Below are 19,980 nucleotides of genomic sequence, written 5' to 3' on the forward strand. Positions count from 1 at the left end.
AATATTAATATTTAAACCATGATGACTTTTTGTATTCTTTTAATATTAAATATTTTTAAAATTAAATTACTTGTTCAATTTTATTAAAAATTTAAACAAAAACTAATATTAGAAATTTAATATAAACAACCGATCGTGCATAAATGCGAGATTACAAACTAGCTAAACACTAAAAAGTTAGCATTGTATCAAAATGTATGACTCTTGTCAAATACAAGTATCATATTCGACTTAAACAATAAATGTACTACATTAGAAAAAAAAATGTTAAACTTGGATACCAAATAATGTATTAAGCCAAAACAAAATTATTGCATATATTTGTAAACTTGTCAATTTAGCGTGATGCGTCAGATTTCGATCGAATCAAATAAATTGAATATTAAAATTTTGAATCATTTTGATTTGTTAACTTTTTATTTAAATTAATTCAGGTTTTTTAGAATAAATCATTATATGTTTAAACTAATTTTCAATTTCAGTTACTTCAAGCTTATATTATTTTGAATTGTTCGATTTAAATCAATTTTAAAATTTTAAATTATGTTCCGAGATTCGAAATATTAATTTTTATAATAAAATTGAATTGGTTTGATGGAGAATGCTTAATTTTTTTGTCTTTCCTATTAACTTAATCATGAAAATGGGAAATTAATTCATCCAATTCCATTTTAAGAAACACGTCATCAGCAAAGGATTAATGTAACATGTCTTAATCAAAACAGTGAATTTATTTATCTTTTAATTAAAAAATTTTAATTTTGTTTAAATTTGAGATTTAACCCTTCTATTTTAGTTTGATATATTTAGTTCTTAATTATGAATTAGTTCACATTAGAGGTGCTCCGCCGGCCCGAAGGTCCACCCCAAGTATGGGAGGTTCGGGTAAAAATATAGGCCCGAAATATGGGCTTGGGAAAAAAATGAGGCCCGTTCGAGCACCATTTTTTTGGCCCGGGCCCAGCCCGAATATAATAAATATATTTTTTTTATTTTTTATTTTAAAATACTTTTTTTAATTTTTTTATTTTTAAAATAAATTTTTGGTGTTTATTCAAAAATGGGCCGGGCAGAGCCGAGCTCAGGCTTTTGAATTTTTTCTCGGGCCTGACCTGAACAAAATTTTAGGCCCATATTTTCGGTTTTTTTGGGCCCGGCCCATGAGCACCTCTAGTTCATATCGATAAAAATCATTAGTTGCTACTATTAAACTGAAGTGAATTTCTTTTGTCATTCAGTCATTATCACGTGAAAATCCAAAAAAGATAAAAATAAAAATTAATCAATAATAAATTTATATGTCAATTAAATACTTAAAGTTTAATAATAGTAACTAATGATATTATCAATTTGGGCATATTTATAACATTATAAAAATTGAAAGACCAAATACCATCAAATTCAAAATAGGTAGACTAAATCTAGAATTTTAATATAGTGAAGGGACTAAAAGTAAAGTTAAACCATTGAAAACCGAAATTATTACAATATCTTGTACCATAGAGCAAGATACAAGATGAAGCCAACCTGGTTCCACACGGCAAACCCACTAATTACCTACCGCCAATTAATTATTCAATAAAAGTTAAAGGGTAAATTATGCTATTAGTCCATATATTATGCATATATTATGGACTTAGTTTATGTATTTTAATTTGTTCATTTTTATCTTCTTTAATTTTTTGAATTTTGAAAAAATAGATTTTGATATTTCATTCCAAACTCAACGGTAGCAATTAAATAGAGTTAATTGCACCAAAATCCCTAAACTACGACTCTCGTTTAAAATTGGTCTTTAAACTTCAAATTATTCTAATTACATCTCTAAACTATCGATGATATATCAATTAAGTCCTTTCATGACTAAAATTGTTGATTTAATTATTAAATGACATGTAATATCGACGTGACATAATTTAAAATAAAATTTTAAGAAAAATGAATATTGTAAAAATAGATGTTTTAAAAATATTAGTTTTGAAGTTTTCAAAGCTTTTACAAAAGCTTTATCATTCACTTTTTTATTTGTAGTTTTAATTTTAAAAGATATACGATAACGTACTATTTATTTAAAATTTTCATTTCACATTTAGCCACGTAAGATTTGACGTGTCATTTAACGATTAAATTAACATTTTTAATAATGAAAGAACACGATTGATATAACATCGATAGTTTAGGATGTAATTAAAACATCTTAGAGTTTGGGAATCAATTTAGAATGATGGTCAAAATCTAAGGATGTCTAATGTAATTAACTCAATTAAATATGTTAATTAAATATTGTTGATTTTCTAAAATCTTATACGAAAAATATATTATCATATATATTATCATGTCACATTGCTATTTCCACGTATTAGTAACAAAAAGTCACATAATTTAATTAATGAATTTAATGATTATTATTTAAATACTAAATCCACCTCTTACACATAATACAATATTATTAGCAGAATTTAATTAACTGATTTAACAGCTACAAATTGTGTTAAGACAGAAATTTAAAAAAACAATATTTAAAATGACAAAATTCGCAACTTGCACCCAATATAAGGGTTAGTAGCAAAAAATACTAAAACTAAACCGAGTTGAAATAAGCATTATTTATTTATTTTTCATGTACCAAAATGAATATTTTTTTGGTAAACTACACCCACGTTTTACCCACTCAACTTCAAAAAGTTACAAAATAATTTAAGTTACTATTAAGTTTTTTTTTTTTTAAGTTTGACTATTGAGCTCCAAGTGACAATTTGATGATCGGTAGGATGGATTAGTACTCTTCAATGAGAAGAAGAACATACCTTATATCCAAGTCAATCCGACTGTCAATTATGGAGATTGAAGAAAAAAACTGTTTGAATTTTGATTCGTGGGTTCGTGATGTTCAAAGTTATTTCATGAAAAAAAATTAAACTGTAAAAAAAAACGAGAGTTTTAAATTGGTGCAGAATGTGCGGACTGAGAATCTCATATAACAATAAATTTAAAGCCCACTTAACTTTCAAATAATTTGATGGTGATTTTATAATATTTTAAAATTAAATGACTAATAATTTAATAAACCAATTCACGCTAATTATTTTTGTACATTTCCTTCTCTTATTACCCACCACCAACCAACGAAAATATTTTTTTCTAAAGAAAATTTCTTTGGAATCCAATGGTTATAAAGCTTGCTAAGCTACATTGTCAACTATCTACCTACTGCACTGATAAAGGATCGCCATGGGAGGAATCGATCAAGCTTTTGTTCAAGAACCAGAACAAAGGCCAAAACCAAGTACAATCGAAGTCGATGGAATCCCAGTGATCGACATGTCGGTTTCCGGCACCGGAGGAATCGAAAAACTGGCTTCGGAGATCGGTAATGCGTGCCGGAAATGGGGTTTCTTTCAAGTGATCAACCATGGGGTGCCTTTGGAATTACGCCAAAGAGTCGAGAAGGTGGCTAAAGCGTTCTTCGATCTTCCCATAGAGGAAAAAAGGAAAGCTAAGCGAGATGACTTGAATTTTACGGGTTACCATGATGAAGAACATACTAAGAATGTTAGAGACTGGAAAGAGGTTTTTGATATGTTAATTGAAGACCCAACATTTCTCCCAGCTTCGCCGGATCCCGATGATGAGGAAATAAGGACGTACAGTAACAAATGGCCTGAGAATCCCCCTGAGTTTAGGTGAAGAAAGGGTTTACATTTTTTCTCACAACATGCTTGCTTGAATGTCTGAATGAATTCTCACTTGAATATTTTACTTAAATTAAGCTGAGTTAAGATTTTGGTGGTATATATGTTTGTATGTATGTAGGTTTGTGCTTGTTTGATGCAATATGTTTGTGTCTATATAGGGAGACATGCCAGGAGTACTGTAGAGAGGTGGAGAAACTGGCTTTCAAATTGCTGGAACTCATATCTTTAAGCTTAGGTTTGCCTGCTAACCGGTTGAGTGATTTCTTTAAACACCAAACTGGTATGTTGAGGCTGAATTACTATCCTCCTTGCCCTTCACCCGAGCTAGCACTTGGCGTCGGTAGGCATAGGGATGGTGGTGCCTTAACTGTTCTTGCTCAGGACGATGTCGGTGGATTACAAATTAGGAGGCAATCAGATGGGGAGTGGATTCCTATCAAACCAATCCCAAATGCCTACATCATTAATATTGCTGATGCTCTTCAGGTAACCTTACTTTTATTAGTACAAAGGAGACAAGAGAAGAGATTGTTGGTTGTTGGGGTTTAAATTGGGTAAACTTCACTAAATTATTAGTAATTTTATATTTTTATCACTTAACTTTAAACGGTTACAAAATGAGCACTAAACTATTTTAAAATTTTCATTTAAGTCATTGAATTGTTTGGATTTGTTTCGTAAATTCGTGCTATTCAAAGTTGTTTCATAAAAAAAACTGAACTATAAAAAATGAGAGTTTTCAATTAGTGCTGACAGTATAAATTAAAAAGTCCAAACAATAATAATTTTAACAACTCAGTGACTTAAATAAAAACTTTCAAATAATTTAGTGATCATTTTGTAACTTTTTGAAGTTACATAACCAAAACGTAAACTTATTAATAGTTTAGTGATTTTAGGTGCAGTTTACCCTTAAACCTTAAATCTACGGGATGTCATCTCTTAAAAGTGATGGTATGAATGTAACTTAGGGATAAGAGACGGGGTCGTAGATGTTAGGATTCGAATCTCGAATCTACTGTATGCAACCTCTCAAAAAAAGGGTTCCATGATGCTTCTTTAGGAGAAGGAAAGGGGTTTGCAGGGTTCAAATCCCGAATCTATTGGATTCCACCTCTAAAAGTGGTAGCTTGAGGAGAAAGGAAAGGGTTATAGATGTTGATATTTGAATGTTGTATACAAAAAAGTTGGGTTTCAAAACCCAAATTTGCTATATGCTATTCCCTTAAAATAGTTGCATTTAACTACTAAGCTGAACTTTAGGCTCACCCAAACACGGTTTCGGGCCTAGTTAGACAAGTTACTTGCGTTTTCGATTGAATCTAAGGCAAATTTGAAGATCATATTGTTAAAACGAGATGGCATTTTGCAGGTCTGGAGCAATGATCTTTATGTGAGTGCGGAGCACAGAGTTGTGGTGAATTCCGAACAGGAAAGATTTTCGATTCCGTTATTCTTCTTCCCTTCCCACTATGTCAAAGTGGAGCCTCTAGAGGAGCTAGTGAATGAGCAAAACCCAGCGAAGTATAAAGAATATAGCTGGGGAAAGTATTACATTAATCGAACCGGCAGCAACTACAAGAAACTCGAGGCTGAAAACCTTCAAATCGACCATTTCAAGACGCCAGAATCCAAATAATTGCTGCACTCTATCATCTCTGATTCTAAACCATTACCCGTTTTTTAGTTTCAGCTTCAAGTTCTCATCATATGATATAATGAACATAGTTTGTATCATATAGAAAAATATGCTTTTAGTATGTTTCGGCTACGTGATTATATGCTTTTAGTATGTTTAGGCTACGTGATTATATGTAAGATTTTAAGTTGAATAAAAAGATTGTTTTCATATGATTTTCATAAATTAATGTTGTTGACAGAGTCGACTCTTTCAAGAAAAATCTTCGAAGTATCGTCCGTCGGTCAACCAACCGAATTCCCAACAACCGAAGGTATTGTCTCCATATCGAGTTTTGTTCCCAGCCTCCGCGGAGAGCTATGTACAATTCATGGAGGAGAGCGCCTCAGTTGATGGTATTGCAAGATTCAGGAAATGTGTAACCCAAATGGTACCATGGTTGCAAGTAAAGGGACTATAAGCCTCAAGTTGGTGGTTCGAGTTGCCTCACGCTCAGATATTTCCATTATTATTCACATGCCTCATACTGACACCTTTCCCGAGTCTTACAGGTACCACCAACTGAGACGCCCCCTCTGTGAACCGTACACCGCTCTTCGCGGAGGCTAGGGACAAAACTCTAACACAAGAACAATACCTTAAATTGTTAGAGATCCTATCAGCTGTCTGATAAACGACACTTCAAAGACTTCTCTCGTGAAGGAGCCAACCCCCTCAACAAATATATCAATACTTGCTTTTACAGTAAAACTTGAACTTAATCCAATTAGTTCACGCAGTTATCTATTACAAACTTTATGAACATGGAGAGACGAGGAGTCACCATTGCAGTAAGAGACAAAGGTTTTCATTAAAAGAACATAAACACTTCATTTTGAAAGCTAATTGCAACTAATGCTGGATTCTTCCAAGAAGCTCTCCCGAATTTCCGAGAATAAACTTAGATTAACATCAGTTAACCACCCTAGATTAGTACACGAGCATGATGAGAGTCACATCGCATATATTAACTCACCACTGCTATCAATATCTAGTTCGGAATCATTATCGAGGTCTTCCATATCATCATCAGGGTCCAAGCTACCGGTCAAATAAGAATCGAGATTATTCATATTCGTTGCAGGGATAGTAGCTTCAGAAATGATCTGCATTATCTCGTCAACACTTTGCATAGGTTGATCGGGTTCTTCGAACTGGTCGTTCATCGAGTTCTCATCCATGAGATCTGCTGGTAAGTTCTTTAGAAACCACTCATGATTCTTAATTTCAGGAATGGATATCCTCTGTTGCAATAAAAATCGAATCAATATTATATATGCTTAGAATATATAAATCTATGTTGCTCGGACTTTTCGTTTTTCTTAAGGTACCGGTTTCTAACAGATCTGGATTCCCAATGAGTTCGGGTAGCATAGTTATGAATTAAACTCTGACATTTCAGGTACAATCATAGACTAAGCCATGATAGCACAAAGAGAAAACTAACCTTTGCCGGGTCAGCAACAAAAATCCTCGAGATCAGATGACGGCACTCGGGGGATATATGGACGTAATCCGGGATTGAGTACTGGACATGTATAATCCGCTGCGAACCAACCGATTCCATTAGTCGAGATATAAGTTGCTATGTTAGCATTAACCAAGGAATGAGCTTACATGTATTGTTTTGTGGAAGTTTCTTGGATCCTCGGGGTCTTCGAACGGATATGCTCCGACCAACATAACATATATGGTTACCCCACAAGACCAGACATCTGCAACCTGAAATTTAGTTCGACATTAAAATTTTAGCATATATTTTACTTGCAAGAAAATACAAATACTAAGCAATCTGAAGCAAATACGAAGCATCATTACCTTTCCGTCGTATTCTTTCTTGAGTAACACTTCGGGGGCAATATAAGCTGGAGTTCCGACTGTCGATTTCGGTTGAGAATGTAATAACGAGGACTGGGGAAAAAAGTATACTACATCAACATATTGTATACGGAAATCAAAGACAATGAAAGCAAAGTATACTATGGTACTTGAACAGAGCTACAAGCATCAAATATGGATACTTCGAGAAATTGAAGAGCACTTTTTATACCTTGGAATACCCGAAGTCACAAATCTTCAAACGAGGAGCTGGACTCCCGTCCAGTAATGTGTTCTCCAATTTCAAGTCCCGGTGGCATACTTGCTTCAGAGAGGAATTCCGGAAAAGGGATCAAACCGAGTTAACTAGTAAAAGCAACGAAACAATAGTTTACTCACCATTGAATGGCAGTAACTCACTCCTGATATAAGCTGTTGAAAGAAAAACCGAGCCTACAAACCGGGGAAACAAGTTTAGACAAGAAGAAGAAAGGGGATCCAAACAAACAAATAAAGACTAATATGTAATCGATCAAACACCTCATCTTCACTAAACCGGCCTGCATTACATATCCGTTCAAACAACTCTCCTCCAGCAGCATATTCCATCACAATAGCTAGATGTGTTGGTGTTAATATGACCTAATGTAACACCATGGATTCACAAAGTTAAAAATCTTTATCAAGGATGACGAAAAATATGATAAAAATTGATGGAACACTCGATTGAGGACCGACCTCTTTGAACCGAATGATATTCGGATGCCTTAGAGACCTATGATTGATAATTTCCCTTTGTACATTTTCATCTATCTGTTTGCATACAACATATTATGAAAAAAAGGAACATGAAAATAGAAAATCGAAAACAAACTCAAATATCAAATACCAAATACCAACCGGATCAATCATTAACAAAAGAGCAAGAAAAACAAAATCAAGGTTGATCCGTAAAATACTATGGAAACCCTTGTATTAGAAGTCGAATTGCATTTTGTTCCATCAAAAAATAACCAAATTAATCTTTATACATAAAATCAAAGAACAAACTTGTCCTTTTATTAAAAATTTCATCAATTTCTACTGTTAAAAATTGATCCTTCTACGTCGGAATGAGATACAAGTGGAACGCCACGTGTAATTTTCTAGTTATTCTAGCAACCACGGTAGTTTTTAATAGTAGAAATAGATAAAATTTTTAACAAAAATGACCAGTTTGGACTTCCGTGGTACTTTTACCAAGTTGATCATAAAGGGTAAAAATACCGTGGAGACCTCTATAGTAAGAGTCAAATTGCATTTTATCCTTTTATTCAAAAAATAGCAAACTAATCTTTATATATTAAATCAAAAAGTAAATTGATCATTCTGTCAAAATTTTCCTCCATTTCCACTTTTAAAAATTGGTATCTGTATGTCATGACACTACGTGTCATTGTTTGGTTATTTTGTAAAGCATACCAATTTTTAATAATACAAATAAATAATTTTTTAATAGAAAGAACTAATTTACCCTTTGATCTAAAAAAACAGAACCAAATTCCAAAAGCTCAAATCAGCCAAATCAAAGTCCATTTCAAGCTCAATACCATACATGCAATTTCAAACACATTTGTAAATTGAAAACCACTTATATATGAATTGCAGAATTAAAATTCCAACCTCAAATTTATTGAAAACAAACTCAAATATCAACCAGCTATTACTTCTCGATCATTTACAAAGAACAAGCAAATAACACAAAATAAAAGTTGATCATCAAAACAAAGCAATGAACTAAGAAAAGAAAATCAAATTCCCAAAGCTCAAATCAAATTCAATTACAAGCTCAACACCATTAAAAAGTACTATAGAGAAAAATGGGGTTTTAAAATTAAGAACAACAACAACAAGAAAAATACACACTAACCTTCTCACCTCTCTCGATATACTTAACAGCAACGAGCTCATCAGTATGTTTATCTCTCATCAACCTAGCAACCCCAAAATTCCCTGAACCAATATCTTTAACCAATTCATAACGATCACTATCATGCATAATTGGCAAATCCATCCCAGCTCCCATTGCTGGTCGATCCATTTCACTCAAAGCTTAAAACCCTTTAAAATCCCCCCCCCAATAAAAAAAAAACTAAACCCAAAGAGGAAAAATATGAAAGAAGCAAAACCCAAAACCTCTCACATCACATTATCATCTGATATACTAAAAAAAACCCAGATCAAAGCTTAGTCGGTGATTGGGTTTTTTGTGATTGTAAAACGTGGCAAAACAACGATCGTTTGATTGGGTTGTTGAATAAATGGGTTTTGGCTCGTGAAATTGTTTAACTCAAAAAGAAACTATACTTTTTTCTTTCTGGGGATTTGAATTGAGATTTGAGAAAGAAATTTTACAGATGAAAGAGCTCGTGAACTGTTTGGGGCTTTTTCTTTTTTTCTCTTTATATCTATATATGTATGTGTGTGTGTGTGTGTGTGTGTATAGGAACATTGAACCATGACGATGGTTTTTTTCTGAAAATGAGGGGTGCAAGGCAAGCAAACAATGGGCGATCTTGTTTCAGCAATATTGTCTTCTTCTTTTTTACCGTCCATTGCTTGAAGACACCATTTTTGAGTTACTTAAAAACATGCATTAATATTTATTACGTCTTTTATAAGTTTCTGCTACTGATAAAATATAGGGTAAACTACACCCAAGAATCCAGGATGACTAAATTATTAGTAATTTTACGTTTTGGTCACTCAACTTTAAAAAGTTACAAAATGGTCATTGAATTATTCGAAAGTTTTCATTTAAGATATTGAACTATTCAAAAATTTTTATTTAGGTTATTGAGTTTTTAAGTTTTTATTTTTATTTTTATTTTTAATATAAAGTCTAGTTAGCAAGTTTCAAGCGATGATTTAACGATCGGTATAATGGATTAATACCCATCAATGAGTAGAAGAACAAAACCTTAGAGTCATTTCAATATGAAAGTCAATGTCGAAGATCGAAAAAAAATTGTTTAGATTTTGGTTCACAAACTCATAACATTTAAAGATGTTTCATGAAAAAAGACTGAATTGAAAGAGAGAAGCGGAAGGAGAGCTTTCGATTGGTGCAGGCTATGCAAACAAAGAAAGTCGTACAAGAATGACTTTAACAACCCAATGACTGAAAACTTTCGAATGGTTCAGTGATCATTTCGTGACTTTTTGAAGTTAAATAACCAAAACAAAAACTTACTAATAGTTTAGTGGTCTTAGGTGTAGTTTGCCCTGAAATTTAAAAATAGTAGAAGAAATGGTTAATGTACTATTTAGTACTTGAGTTTGATTCTAATGTTTGATTTGGTATTTGAGTTTTATTTTTGTTTCAAATTGGTATCTTAGCTTAGTTTTAATGTTCAATTTGGCACCTAGGCCAAACAACATTACACCGCTTAATGAATATTTGACACATGTGCTCTAATTAAAAGAACGTATGTAGTTATTAGGACAAAAAAGTTTAGAATCTAAATTGAATATTGAAGCTAAACTCAAGTATTTAAATAGAACAAAGAAAAAATCAAGTACCAGATTGAAAAAAACTCAGGTACCAAACTGAACATTGAAGCCAAACTCAAGTACAAAATTAGGACAAAAAAAAATCAAGTACCAAATAATATTTAATCCTAGAAGAAACTATATAGGCTTAACTACCAAATTGGCCACTAAATTATCCGATTTTCCCTCTTAGATACCTAAAGGTTTTTTCTTTTTTTTCTTTTATTTTTATCTAAAGTGGTACCTAAGACATGCTCTTATTGACTAGTATCATGTTTTAGATAAAATGAGATGATATGTACCACTTTTAACAAAAAAAAAAAAAAGCTTTAGGTACCTAAGTGTAAAAAAAGATAAAGTTTGATGGCTAATTTTTTAATTGGGTATCTAAGTTTAGGACCAAAAGTGGGGAAAAAATATTGCAAAGTTAAAGAGGCTAACATGGATCAAAATAATTCAGGGACCAAATTGAAAAAGATTACCAATTTTATGGAGTAAATGTTTTAGTTTATCCTCTTCTTTACGACAAATTACACCTAAGGCCACTAAACTATTAGTAAGTTTACATTTTAGTTACTCAATTTCAAAAAGTTACAAAATAGTTATTGAATTATTTACAAGTTTTCATTTAAATAATTGGGATATTAAAATTGATATTGTATAGTCTTTTCTATTTGCACTGCTTCCATCAACCGAAAGCTCGCCTTCCCCATCTTTTCTACAAGTTAGTTTTTCTCTTTACAAAACAACTTTGAAATTAATAATTTATGAACCAAAATCCCAACAGTTTTTTTCCAATCTCCGGCACTAACTGTCAGATTGACTTGGATCTAAGGTATGTTATTCTACTTGTTGATGGGTACCGATTCACCATATCGATCGTTAAATTGACGCTTGAAGCTTGCTGGCCGGACTTTAACAAAAAAAGTAAACAACCTAGAAACTTAAATAAATACTTTTGAAGAATTCAATAACTTAAATGAAGACTTTTGAATAATTCAATCACTATTTTGTATTTTATTTTATCCCCATTTTTAATGAACCTATAAAATAATTGTATCATGTAATGGAACAGGGGCCTAAGATTAATGGGCACTGGCCCAAAGCCCAAAGCCCAAAGCTTTACCATTTTCATGGTCGCCTTTGAAAAAAAAATGGAAACAATCTTTTAGATTGAAAAAGGATTATGGATGTGCAGCAAATGATAGTAGCAGCAAACAAAGCTCAATGCTTCGTTTCCCCGCCTCTTTCAACCCTCATAATCACCATCAATACCCCTTCTTTAAACCCTAATACACCCGCCAAAACCCCCATGCGCACTTCCCTCTCTTTCCTCCGCCTCTTCCGCCCTCTTTCCCGCCCTCAAACCGTCCTTTTCCGCCCCCTCATCCCTCGCTACGCCGCGCCTCGGTTTTCCCCTTCTTTTTCCCGCCACTTCAGTGTATCTTCCGCCCCATTCTCAGCCTCCGCCGTTGGTTTCGTTGAAAAGGAAAGGGAAGAAGAAGAGAGGTGGGATTTCTCCGACAACGAAACCGAAGCGAAACTCGTTTTCGAAGACAATGATGGGGTTTTCGCGGATAACGATATGAAGCACTTGGTGGCACCGGAGATCGAGGTTAAGGAACTAGACGAGTTGCCGGAGCAGTGGCGAAGGTCAAAGCTCGCTTGGCTTTGCAAAGAGTTGCCGGCTCATAAGGCGGGAACCTTGGTTAGGATCTTGAATGCGCAAAGGAAGTGGCTCAAGCAAGAGGATGCTACTTACTTGGCTGTTCATTGTATGAGAATTCGAGAAAATGAAACTGGTTTCAGGGTATATTAATTGATTTCTTTCTTCGATTTCATTATTGTTTTTGTTTGCCCAATTTGATGCTAAAAGTTCATGATTGAGGGTTTTAGGATTTAGGGTTTATGTGAATGACAAAGAACAATTGGTTGCCATTGCAAATTAGTTGATGTTAATCTTTCACATTTAGTTACTTTAGGGTTTTGGGTTTAAGGATTGTTCTTAGTTTGTGCTGAAGTTAAGATTCCTGTGTTACAAGTAGTAACTCGCAAGTAACTTCTCGAAAAAAAACCCAATTTTACGAAATTTCCGAAGCTATGAAACTTTGATTCCTTACTGATTCTGCTATGTTGTGTTTATGATTGTTGATATATGCTGTTTGTTGCTATATATTGCTTTTGAGTTTTTCAAGAGTCGAAGAAAAACGACTTTTAAGAACGGGAATCTGTGTGTCGTTTAACCATCCGAATTGCTGCTCTGGTTGTATGATCGATGTTGAGAAAATCTTTTTCTGCATTGCAGGTCTATAAGTGGATGATGCAGCAGCATTGGTATCGATTCGATTTTGCTCTTGCTACCAAGCTAGCAGATTACATGGGGAAGGAGAGGAAGTTTACGAAATGTCGGGAGATATTCGATGATATCATCAACCAGGGACGTGTGCCTAGTGAGTCTACGTTTCATATTCTGATTGTTGCATATCTTAGTACACCGGTTCAAGGTTGTTTAGACGAGGCTTGCGGTATTTACAATCGTATGATTCAGTTAGGAGGATACCAACCACGTCTTAGCTTACATAACTCGCTTTTCCGAGCTCTTTTAAACAGACCGGGAGGTTCTTCGAAATATTACTTAAAGCAAGCCGAGTTTATCTTTCACAATTTAGAAACATGTGGTTTAGAGATGCAAAAAGAAATCTATACTGGCCTAATTTGGTTGCATAGCTATCAAGATACAGTGGATAAAGAAAGGATAAAATTGTTGAGGAAAATGATGCGAGAATCGGGTATGGAAGAAGGAAAAGAAGTGCTCATTTCGATATTGAGAGCTTGTTCGAAGGATGGGGATGTTGAAGAAGCCGAAAGAACTTGGATCAAACTACTCGGTTCCAATGATAGTATCCCTTCTCAAGCTTTTGTTTATAAAATGGAAGTTTATTCAAAGGTTGGGGAAATTACGAAATCTTTGGAGGTATTCCGGGAGATGAAAAAGTGTTTGGGGTATACTAGCATCGCATCATACCACAAAATTATAGAGGTATTATGTGAATCCGAGCAAATGGACCTTGCTGAATCGTTCATGAAGGAACTCATTGAGAGTGGTATGAAGCCACTTATGCCATCGTACATCAAGCTAACAGATACATACCTCCGGTTGAACTATCACGATAAGCTCGAGTCGACCTTTTTAGAGTGCCTTGAGAAATGCCGACCGAATCGTACTATTTATAGTATATACTTGAGCTCGTTGGTGAAAGTTGGGAATCTCGGCAAAGCAGAGGAAATTTTCAATCACATGGGCGAGAATGTCACAATTGGTGTTAATGCGAAATCATGCAATACCATTTTATATGGATACCTTTCTTCCGGAGATAATTCGAAAGCAGAAAAGATATATGATTTGATGTGCCAGAAGAAATTCGAAATCGAATCTCCGTTGATGGAAAAGTTGGAAAGTGTCCTTAGATCGAGCCGGAAAGAGGTTAAGAAACCCGTGAGTTTAAAGCTAAGCAAAGAACAACGAGAGATTTTAATGGGGTTGCTTTTAGGCGGTTTACGGATAGACTCGGATGAAGAGAGAAAGAACCACATGATACGGTTCGAGTTTAATCCAAGTTCCATCCCACATTCTATTTTAAAGAGACATATTCACGATCAATACCACGAGTGGTTACATCCTTCGAGTAAGCTAACTGCTGGTAATGGTGATATCCCGCACAAGTTCAATACCATTTCACACTCGTATTTCGGTTTCTATGCGGACCAGTTTTGGCCAAAGGGTCAACCTGTGATCCCAAAGCTAATACACCGGTGGCTGTCTCCGATTGTACTTGCATACTGGTATATGTACGGGGGCTACAGAACATCAGCCGGGGATATCCTTTTGAAACTGAAAGGGAGCAGCGAAGGCGTCAAGAAAGTGGTGAAAACGTTGAAATCAAAATCCTTGAATTGCCGAGTGAAGCGAAAAGGGAGAGTGTTTTGGATCGGATTTCTCAGGACAGATTCAATGTGGTTCTGGAAACTGGTGGAACCATACGTCTTAGATGAGTTGAAAGATTTTCTCAAAGCAGGCAGCGAAACCGCAGATGATTGTGCGGTCAAATCTCGAGACATAAACTTTGACAGTGCATCCGATTCCGATGAAAAGGGTTCTTCCGATTATAGCGAAGATGATAATCCATAAGGCTTACACAAGTAAAAGTGCCATTCTTTGGTATAACGCATTCATCAAAGAAATTTGAGCTGCCTTTGCAAAAAAATTATGTACAGTAGTGATCTTTTGCTATATTATGTGTATATATATGTTTTTGTTTCCTTACAGGCTTTCGTGTCCAATGCTTACGCATTCCACTTTGTGTCGGGCAGGGTTATACATATATTTGATCTTAATACTTTTTTTGTTCCCAAGTTTTACTCACATTAGGGCTTGAACTTACAAGTTAGTCCCTAAACTTAATAATTATTTTCAGATTAGGGCCTAAACTTTTTTTGGTCTTGAAAATCTTAAAGTGTAGATCCTAATGTGGGATCAATTGCAAATTCAAACTTAAGTATGAGAATAATTATTAATTTCAGAGACTAACTTAGAACAAAAAAAGGTTGAAACCCCAATGAAAGAGATTTTATCAAGTCAAGGCCTCAAATAGTGATTTAACTCAATTAAAATCGACAAATGTTAAATTTTAATATTATATTAATACGGGATAAAATAACATTTAGTAACTTGTTTGAAACATTTTTTATCCACTTCAATTTCTTAAGCCCGACTCTCATCTGATTTAAAGCACGAGGTTTAAAAGAAGTGGGTTGGCAAAGAAAAAGGGAAAATTAAGGTTGTCATTAATGATGTTGAAATTCCGAACACAACGGTCGTGTAAGAAAAATCCTTTTTGTCTCCGCATTTACATGGATTCTACTCTCAAGAAAACAGTTATTAATCTTCAGGAGAGACAATCAAATCTATGGTTTTTTTTATTTTCAAACACATTAAGCTTTTGTAATAAAAAAATAGAAAAGCTTCAGATGGATAAAAATGGCGTGAGGTTCAAATTCAATGCGTATGCACCTGAATTCGTGTCGAGATCGCGTACCCAAATGTTACCCGTTTCGACTTATTATTACCCTTTCTTTCACTATCGTAACGGTGGCGACGGTAGTGGTGGTGGTGGAGGATTTGATTGGTTCTTTGTCGGTAAACAAGAGCCGATTGTGGCTACTTATTTTATCCCGAATCATAATCTTTCTAACCCTAATTTTTATCCCGAATCATAATCTTTCTAACCCTAATTTTTATCCCAAGAATGTGCTCTCTGATGAGCTTCGCTTAAAGATCATCGAACAAGTTATGTTTATTTATTTATTTATTTATTTTCACCTTAAATTTTCAAAGGATAAAGTCACATTTAGTCCTTGAATTTGGTAACTTTTTTCACCTTTGTCCTTCAAATTCTTTTTGTCCACATTTATCTCATAATTTGGTAGACATAAATTTGGATTCCGTTAATGAATAATGACGCGACACTTTAAGATTGTGCCACGGTATTACTTGAATTTTTTAAAATTTTTTAACTATTTTGTAGATTCTATATAATTTTTAGGTGACAATGCGACATAATCTCAGAGTATTACATTATCAAACTTTAATGGAATTCAAGTTCAAGGACTAAATTAAAATAAATTGCCAAGTTTCGAGATTAATGTAAACCAAAAAAGTACAATGACCAAGGTGAAAAAAAGTTGTCAAGTCTAGCGACTATATGTTACTTTATCCCTTAAATTATTATCTACATAGCCATTCTATGTTACCTGAACTCGGGTCAAGTATGTATTGAACCGGATATGGTTCATTTTTTTCTCTAATTCTTCATGCAATTTGAAAGATTCTTAAAGCATTGTATCATTATATTCATGTCCCGATATATGTCCAACACGAGTGTTAAATATAAGTATAACCTTTTCAAGATACAGTTATACCATGTTACTCGAAGTTGAACCAAAATCATATATATGATGATTTTTAAAGAATCATATCCCACAATCGCATAGAAATATGCACAAAACACATGTCATATATATATATATATATATATAATTATTTTAAAATGAAAAGTCGGAATAAGCAAAGAAATTGCTTTGGTCAAAAACAGGTGGAATGCCAATACAGTGAGCAAACGAATCATTGTCAAGGCAAATAAGCCAAGATCCTGAAGGTTATGGTAAGAAGGGGAAACTCAATTAGGGTTCTAGAAAGTACTTATTTTATTTTGGTATAATTACAAACTTAGTTCTTAATGTTTACACCATTTGTCAATTTGACCCTTATTCTCTTTTTGAGCTAAATTTAACCCTCAACCTTTTAAAAAGAGTCAAATTTGACCATCAACATCAAAAACTGTCAAATTGCTTTTTTTAATGAGAACCCGCATATCAATCTACATGTACTTCATACTTCTTCTTCTTTTTAATTTTTTTGAATTTTTATAAACTTTTTATATTTGTTTGAATTTTTATGAATATTTTTATAACTTTTAAATTATTTATTAATTTGGTATACTGGTATATAAGACAAATAGTTTCATGTCAGCATAAAGTATGTAGGGACTACCATGCCAACATCATTAGAAAATAATAATGTTTTAGTCAGCATTTCTGTTAAGAAAACAGTTTGACTCTTCCTGAATGGTTAGTGGCCAAATTGAGCTCAAAAAATAATAATAAGGGCAAATTTGATACAAAAATGCAAATGTTGAAGGCTAAATTATAATTATTCCTTTATTCAATTAAAGAAAAGTTTTGTTTTCTCGTTAAATTTTGCTCTAAATCTGCTATTACAAAATTTAAGATTTAGTCTTTATACTTAAATTTTAAAATTCTATTATTTTTCTATTTAAAAATCTTAATCCAATCATTAACATTGTTAGTACATCAATTACGACAAGCCACATCATAGGAGAATAACCTAATTAACATGCCGAATTGATAAATTTTGCTAGAAAATATTACCGATGTTAAAGACTGGATTTTGATTTTTAAATTGAAAAAGTAAAAGAAGTTTATATTTTATCATCTTTAAGTGTAGGGACTAAAACTTAAATTTTATTAAAATACAAGGACTAACAGCATATTTTAACCAAAAAAATTGTCTATGCTTTTAGTTCCCATATCTTTCATTTCTTCAACAAAGAAAATCAAGTCTCTCATCTCTAACAACCAGTTGCTGGCCAAAGTACTTCGATCCTCTTCAAAGCTTGCAAGTTTTTTTTTTTTAATCTCTGAACTTGCTAGCTTTTTCCAATTTGGTGCCATCATGCCATCAAATTTTAATGGAATCTAAATTTAGTGACCAATTTGAGAAAATTTGCCAAATTCCAAAACTACTATGGATCAAAAAGAAGTTGAAGGATCAAGATGAGAAAAGTTGCAAAGTTGAAGGACTAAATGTTGCTATATCCCTTTGAATATCTTATTTTGGAATTTAAAGTAATAATTTTTTTTTTGGTTGAAATGAAGGTTGTTAGTGATGATGGTAAGAAGGTTAAACGTAAACATCCTTTCACTTGAGTTTTAGTCTTTTTCAGGTTTGGATCACTTTTAAGTTCAAGTCATTTCGAGTTCATATTATTTCAAATTCTGATCATTCAGATTTGAAGTTTAAGTTTTTTTAGTCAGGTTGCTATGGGTTCTGACCATTTCAAGTTTTAGTGGTTTTGGGTTTACTTGTTTCGGTAATTCAAGTTCAAAATCGAAGGCTTTCGGTCCAAGATCAATTTCAAGTTCGAACGACTATGGATTTGAGTTGTTAACTTTTTAAGTCAATTTGAATTGGATAAATTCAAGTTATAAAATTTTCGGGTCATTTTAGTTCAAATCAATCTTGGAGTTTGGTTATTTTGAGCTCGGGTCACTCATATTTGTAGTTAGATTTTTCATGTCAATACGAGTTTACCCACTTCCAAATTATTTCAAGATTTTTTTGGGGGGGGGGGTATTTTATGTATGATTCATTACAAATAACAACCTTATTTCTTTTTTTCTTGCAGTCTCATACCGTTGTTGTAGAGAATTTGCTTGAAGATTACTCTCATCAGAACCTAAACAAAATTTTTAAAGTTGTCGGAAGGTCCTTCTTTAATCACTTCTATTACATTTTTTTATTCGTTAAACTATGTTTCAAGTCCCTGAATTTTTCATAAATTGAATTTAACCTTCTACTTTTATTTCAAAAAATTTAGCCCCTCCATTTTTCGGGTTAAAAAATACAAGTCCAATCATTATCATCATTAAATTTATTCTATTAAATTTAGGGGCAGAATATCGTTAAATCCATAGGGGATCCTCCCAAGTTTTTGGAAAATTTCATTATGCCCTTTAAATATTTTTAATTAGATCCCCTCATAATTGTTAGAAATTCTAATTAAATTTCCCAAAAGTTTTAAAAATTTTAATTAGACTCTCCATTTTTTGTTTTTTGAAAAGTCTCATTAATCCTCTCAAAATTTTTAAAAATTTAATTAACCCCCAAAAGAAAGATTTGGAAATTCCTATTAAGCCCCTAAATCTTTTGAAAATTTTAATTATCCCCCTAAAATCTTTGAAAATTTTAAGTACCCCGAAAACTTAACCGCACCTTCCACCACTGATGGACTATCAAGTGAGTTTTGTTTTTCTTTCAAAGTGCCACACCAATGAACCTGACAAAATTTTAACAGTATTAACAATTTGATCTAAATTTTAAAATCTGAAAAATAAAGAAGCAAAATTCTTAAAAAATACGAGTCGAAGAACGAAATTTCCAATTTACGAAAGCTACAACAACTTAGAAACATACGCAATTGTATGTCCTATAAGGTTGTTTTACAACATCGTAATTGCTAATGATATTCGAATACAGTGTGAAGAACATTCAAATATGTCATCCTCAAGAGTCCAATTCTCCTCGCTCTAAAACTGATTTTTCCACTTCTAACAAGGTACGATAATATTTAAGTAAAATCAAACATGTTTTTTTTTTTAATGTAATTCTTCAAAGTTCAAATTATTTAGTGTCTAATGTATATCCAAATAGGGGCATGATATTATAATAATCTGTATTTTCTTTTTTGGAAATGGCTTTATTAGCCATGGATAGAGTGGTCCACAATATGTTAATCAATAATTCAAGATGTATAATTTAGTATTTTTCTTAAAAACCATCTGATAACAATTTTATTGCCCTTGTTTTCCTCTTTCTACCGCATATTTTAGTTCACAAGT

The 19,980-nt window shown here is 33.1% G+C and overlaps 4 protein-coding genes across 5 annotated transcripts; 3 read left to right on the plus strand and 1 right to left on the minus strand.

The window, feature by feature from the left end:
- The first annotated feature begins 3,138 nt into the window (after positions 1 to 3,138).
- Positions 3,139 to 5,544, plus strand: LOC105773114 (flavanone 3-dioxygenase 2). Its single transcript, XM_012594789.2, has 3 exons — positions 3,139 to 3,683; positions 3,854 to 4,181; positions 5,068 to 5,544. Exons 1-3 carry the CDS (start codon positions 3,232 to 3,234, stop codon positions 5,332 to 5,334), a joined length of 1,047 nt encoding a protein of 348 aa, XP_012450243.1. The 5' UTR covers positions 3,139 to 3,231; the 3' UTR covers positions 5,335 to 5,544.
- A 527-nt stretch (positions 5,545 to 6,071) lies between these two features.
- On the minus strand, positions 6,072 to 9,789 carry LOC105773102 (serine/threonine-protein kinase SRK2E). Of its 2 annotated transcripts, none has more exons than XM_012594768.2 (9): positions 9,101 to 9,789; positions 7,930 to 8,004; positions 7,732 to 7,833; positions 7,591 to 7,644; positions 7,424 to 7,516; positions 7,192 to 7,284; positions 6,991 to 7,095; positions 6,821 to 6,919; positions 6,072 to 6,617 (listed from the first exon to the last, which is right to left on the minus strand). In XM_012594768.2, exons 1-9 carry the CDS (start codon positions 9,269 to 9,271, stop codon positions 6,327 to 6,329), a joined length of 1,083 nt encoding a protein of 360 aa, XP_012450222.1. In that variant the 5' UTR covers positions 9,272 to 9,789; the 3' UTR covers positions 6,072 to 6,326. The 2 variants fall into 2 exon arrangements, with proteins under 2 accessions (XP_012450222.1, XP_012450231.1); XM_012594777.2 differs by having other exon boundaries at positions 9,109 to 9,277.
- Positions 9,790 to 11,884: 2,095 nt separating this feature from the next.
- LOC105773123 (pentatricopeptide repeat-containing protein At2g15820, chloroplastic) lies at positions 11,885 to 15,135 on the plus strand. Its single transcript, XM_012594799.2, has 2 exons — positions 11,885 to 12,532; positions 13,028 to 15,135. The coding sequence occupies exons 1-2, from the start codon at positions 11,909 to 11,911 to the stop codon at positions 14,909 to 14,911; spliced, it is 2,508 nt and encodes an 835-aa protein (XP_012450253.1). The 5' UTR covers positions 11,885 to 11,908; the 3' UTR covers positions 14,912 to 15,135.
- Positions 15,136 to 15,750: 615 nt separating this feature from the next.
- Positions 15,751 to 19,706, plus strand: LOC128039810 (la-related protein 6C-like). Its single transcript, XM_052628419.1, has 7 exons — positions 15,751 to 15,919; positions 16,896 to 16,943; positions 17,883 to 17,977; positions 18,238 to 18,268; positions 18,424 to 18,452; positions 18,768 to 18,847; positions 19,619 to 19,706. Exons 1-7 carry the CDS (start codon positions 15,751 to 15,753, stop codon positions 19,704 to 19,706), a joined length of 540 nt encoding a protein of 179 aa, XP_052484379.1.
- The last annotated feature ends 274 nt before the right edge of the window (positions 19,707 to 19,980 follow it).

This window comes from Gossypium raimondii, chromosome 1 (genome assembly GCF_025698545.1).
Source record: "Gossypium raimondii isolate GPD5lz chromosome 1, ASM2569854v1, whole genome shotgun sequence".
Taxonomy (NCBI): Eukaryota; Viridiplantae; Streptophyta; class Magnoliopsida; order Malvales; family Malvaceae; genus Gossypium; species Gossypium raimondii.

What these genes read in the sequence shown, in the direction of transcription:
- LOC105773114 (XM_012594789.2), top strand. Translation starts at nt 3,232, where the DNA reads ATGGGAGGAATCGATCAAGCTTTTGTTCAAGAACCAGAACAAAGGCCA. An exon ending in GAGAATCCCCCTGAGTTTAG is followed by an intron (nt 3,684 to 3,853) that starts GTGAAGAAAGGG and finishes GTGTCTATATAG; the next exon opens with GGAGACATGCCAGGAGTACT. An exon ending in ATATTGCTGATGCTCTTCAG is followed by an intron (nt 4,182 to 5,067) that starts GTAACCTTACTT and finishes GGCATTTTGCAG; the next exon opens with GTCTGGAGCAATGATCTTTA.
- LOC105773102 (XM_012594768.2), bottom strand. Translation starts at nt 9,271, where the DNA reads ATGGATCGACCAGCAATGGGAGCTGGGATGGATTTGCCAATTATGCAT. An exon ending in ATATCATTCGGTTCAAAGAG is followed by an intron (nt 7,834 to 7,929) that starts GTCGGTCCTCAA and finishes GTGTTACATTAG; the next exon opens with GTCATATTAACACCAACACA. An exon ending in TTGTTGCTGACCCGGCAAAG is followed by an intron (nt 6,618 to 6,820) that starts GTTAGTTTTCTC and finishes TTATTGCAACAG; the next exon opens with AGGATATCCATTCCTGAAAT.
- LOC105773123 (XM_012594799.2), top strand. Translation starts at nt 11,909, where the DNA reads ATGGATGTGCAGCAAATGATAGTAGCAGCAAACAAAGCTCAATGCTTC. An exon ending in AAAATGAAACTGGTTTCAGG is followed by an intron (nt 12,533 to 13,027) that starts GTATATTAATTG and finishes TCTGCATTGCAG; the next exon opens with GTCTATAAGTGGATGATGCA.
- LOC128039810 (XM_052628419.1), top strand. Translation starts at nt 15,751, where the DNA reads ATGGATAAAAATGGCGTGAGGTTCAAATTCAATGCGTATGCACCTGAA. An exon ending in CCAAGATCCTGAAGGTTATG is followed by an intron (nt 16,944 to 17,882) that starts GTAAGAAGGGGA and finishes CTATGCTTTTAG; the next exon opens with TTCCCATATCTTTCATTTCT. An exon ending in ATTTTTAAAGTTGTCGGAAG is followed by an intron (nt 18,848 to 19,618) that starts GTCCTTCTTTAA and finishes ATTCGAATACAG; the next exon opens with TGTGAAGAACATTCAAATAT.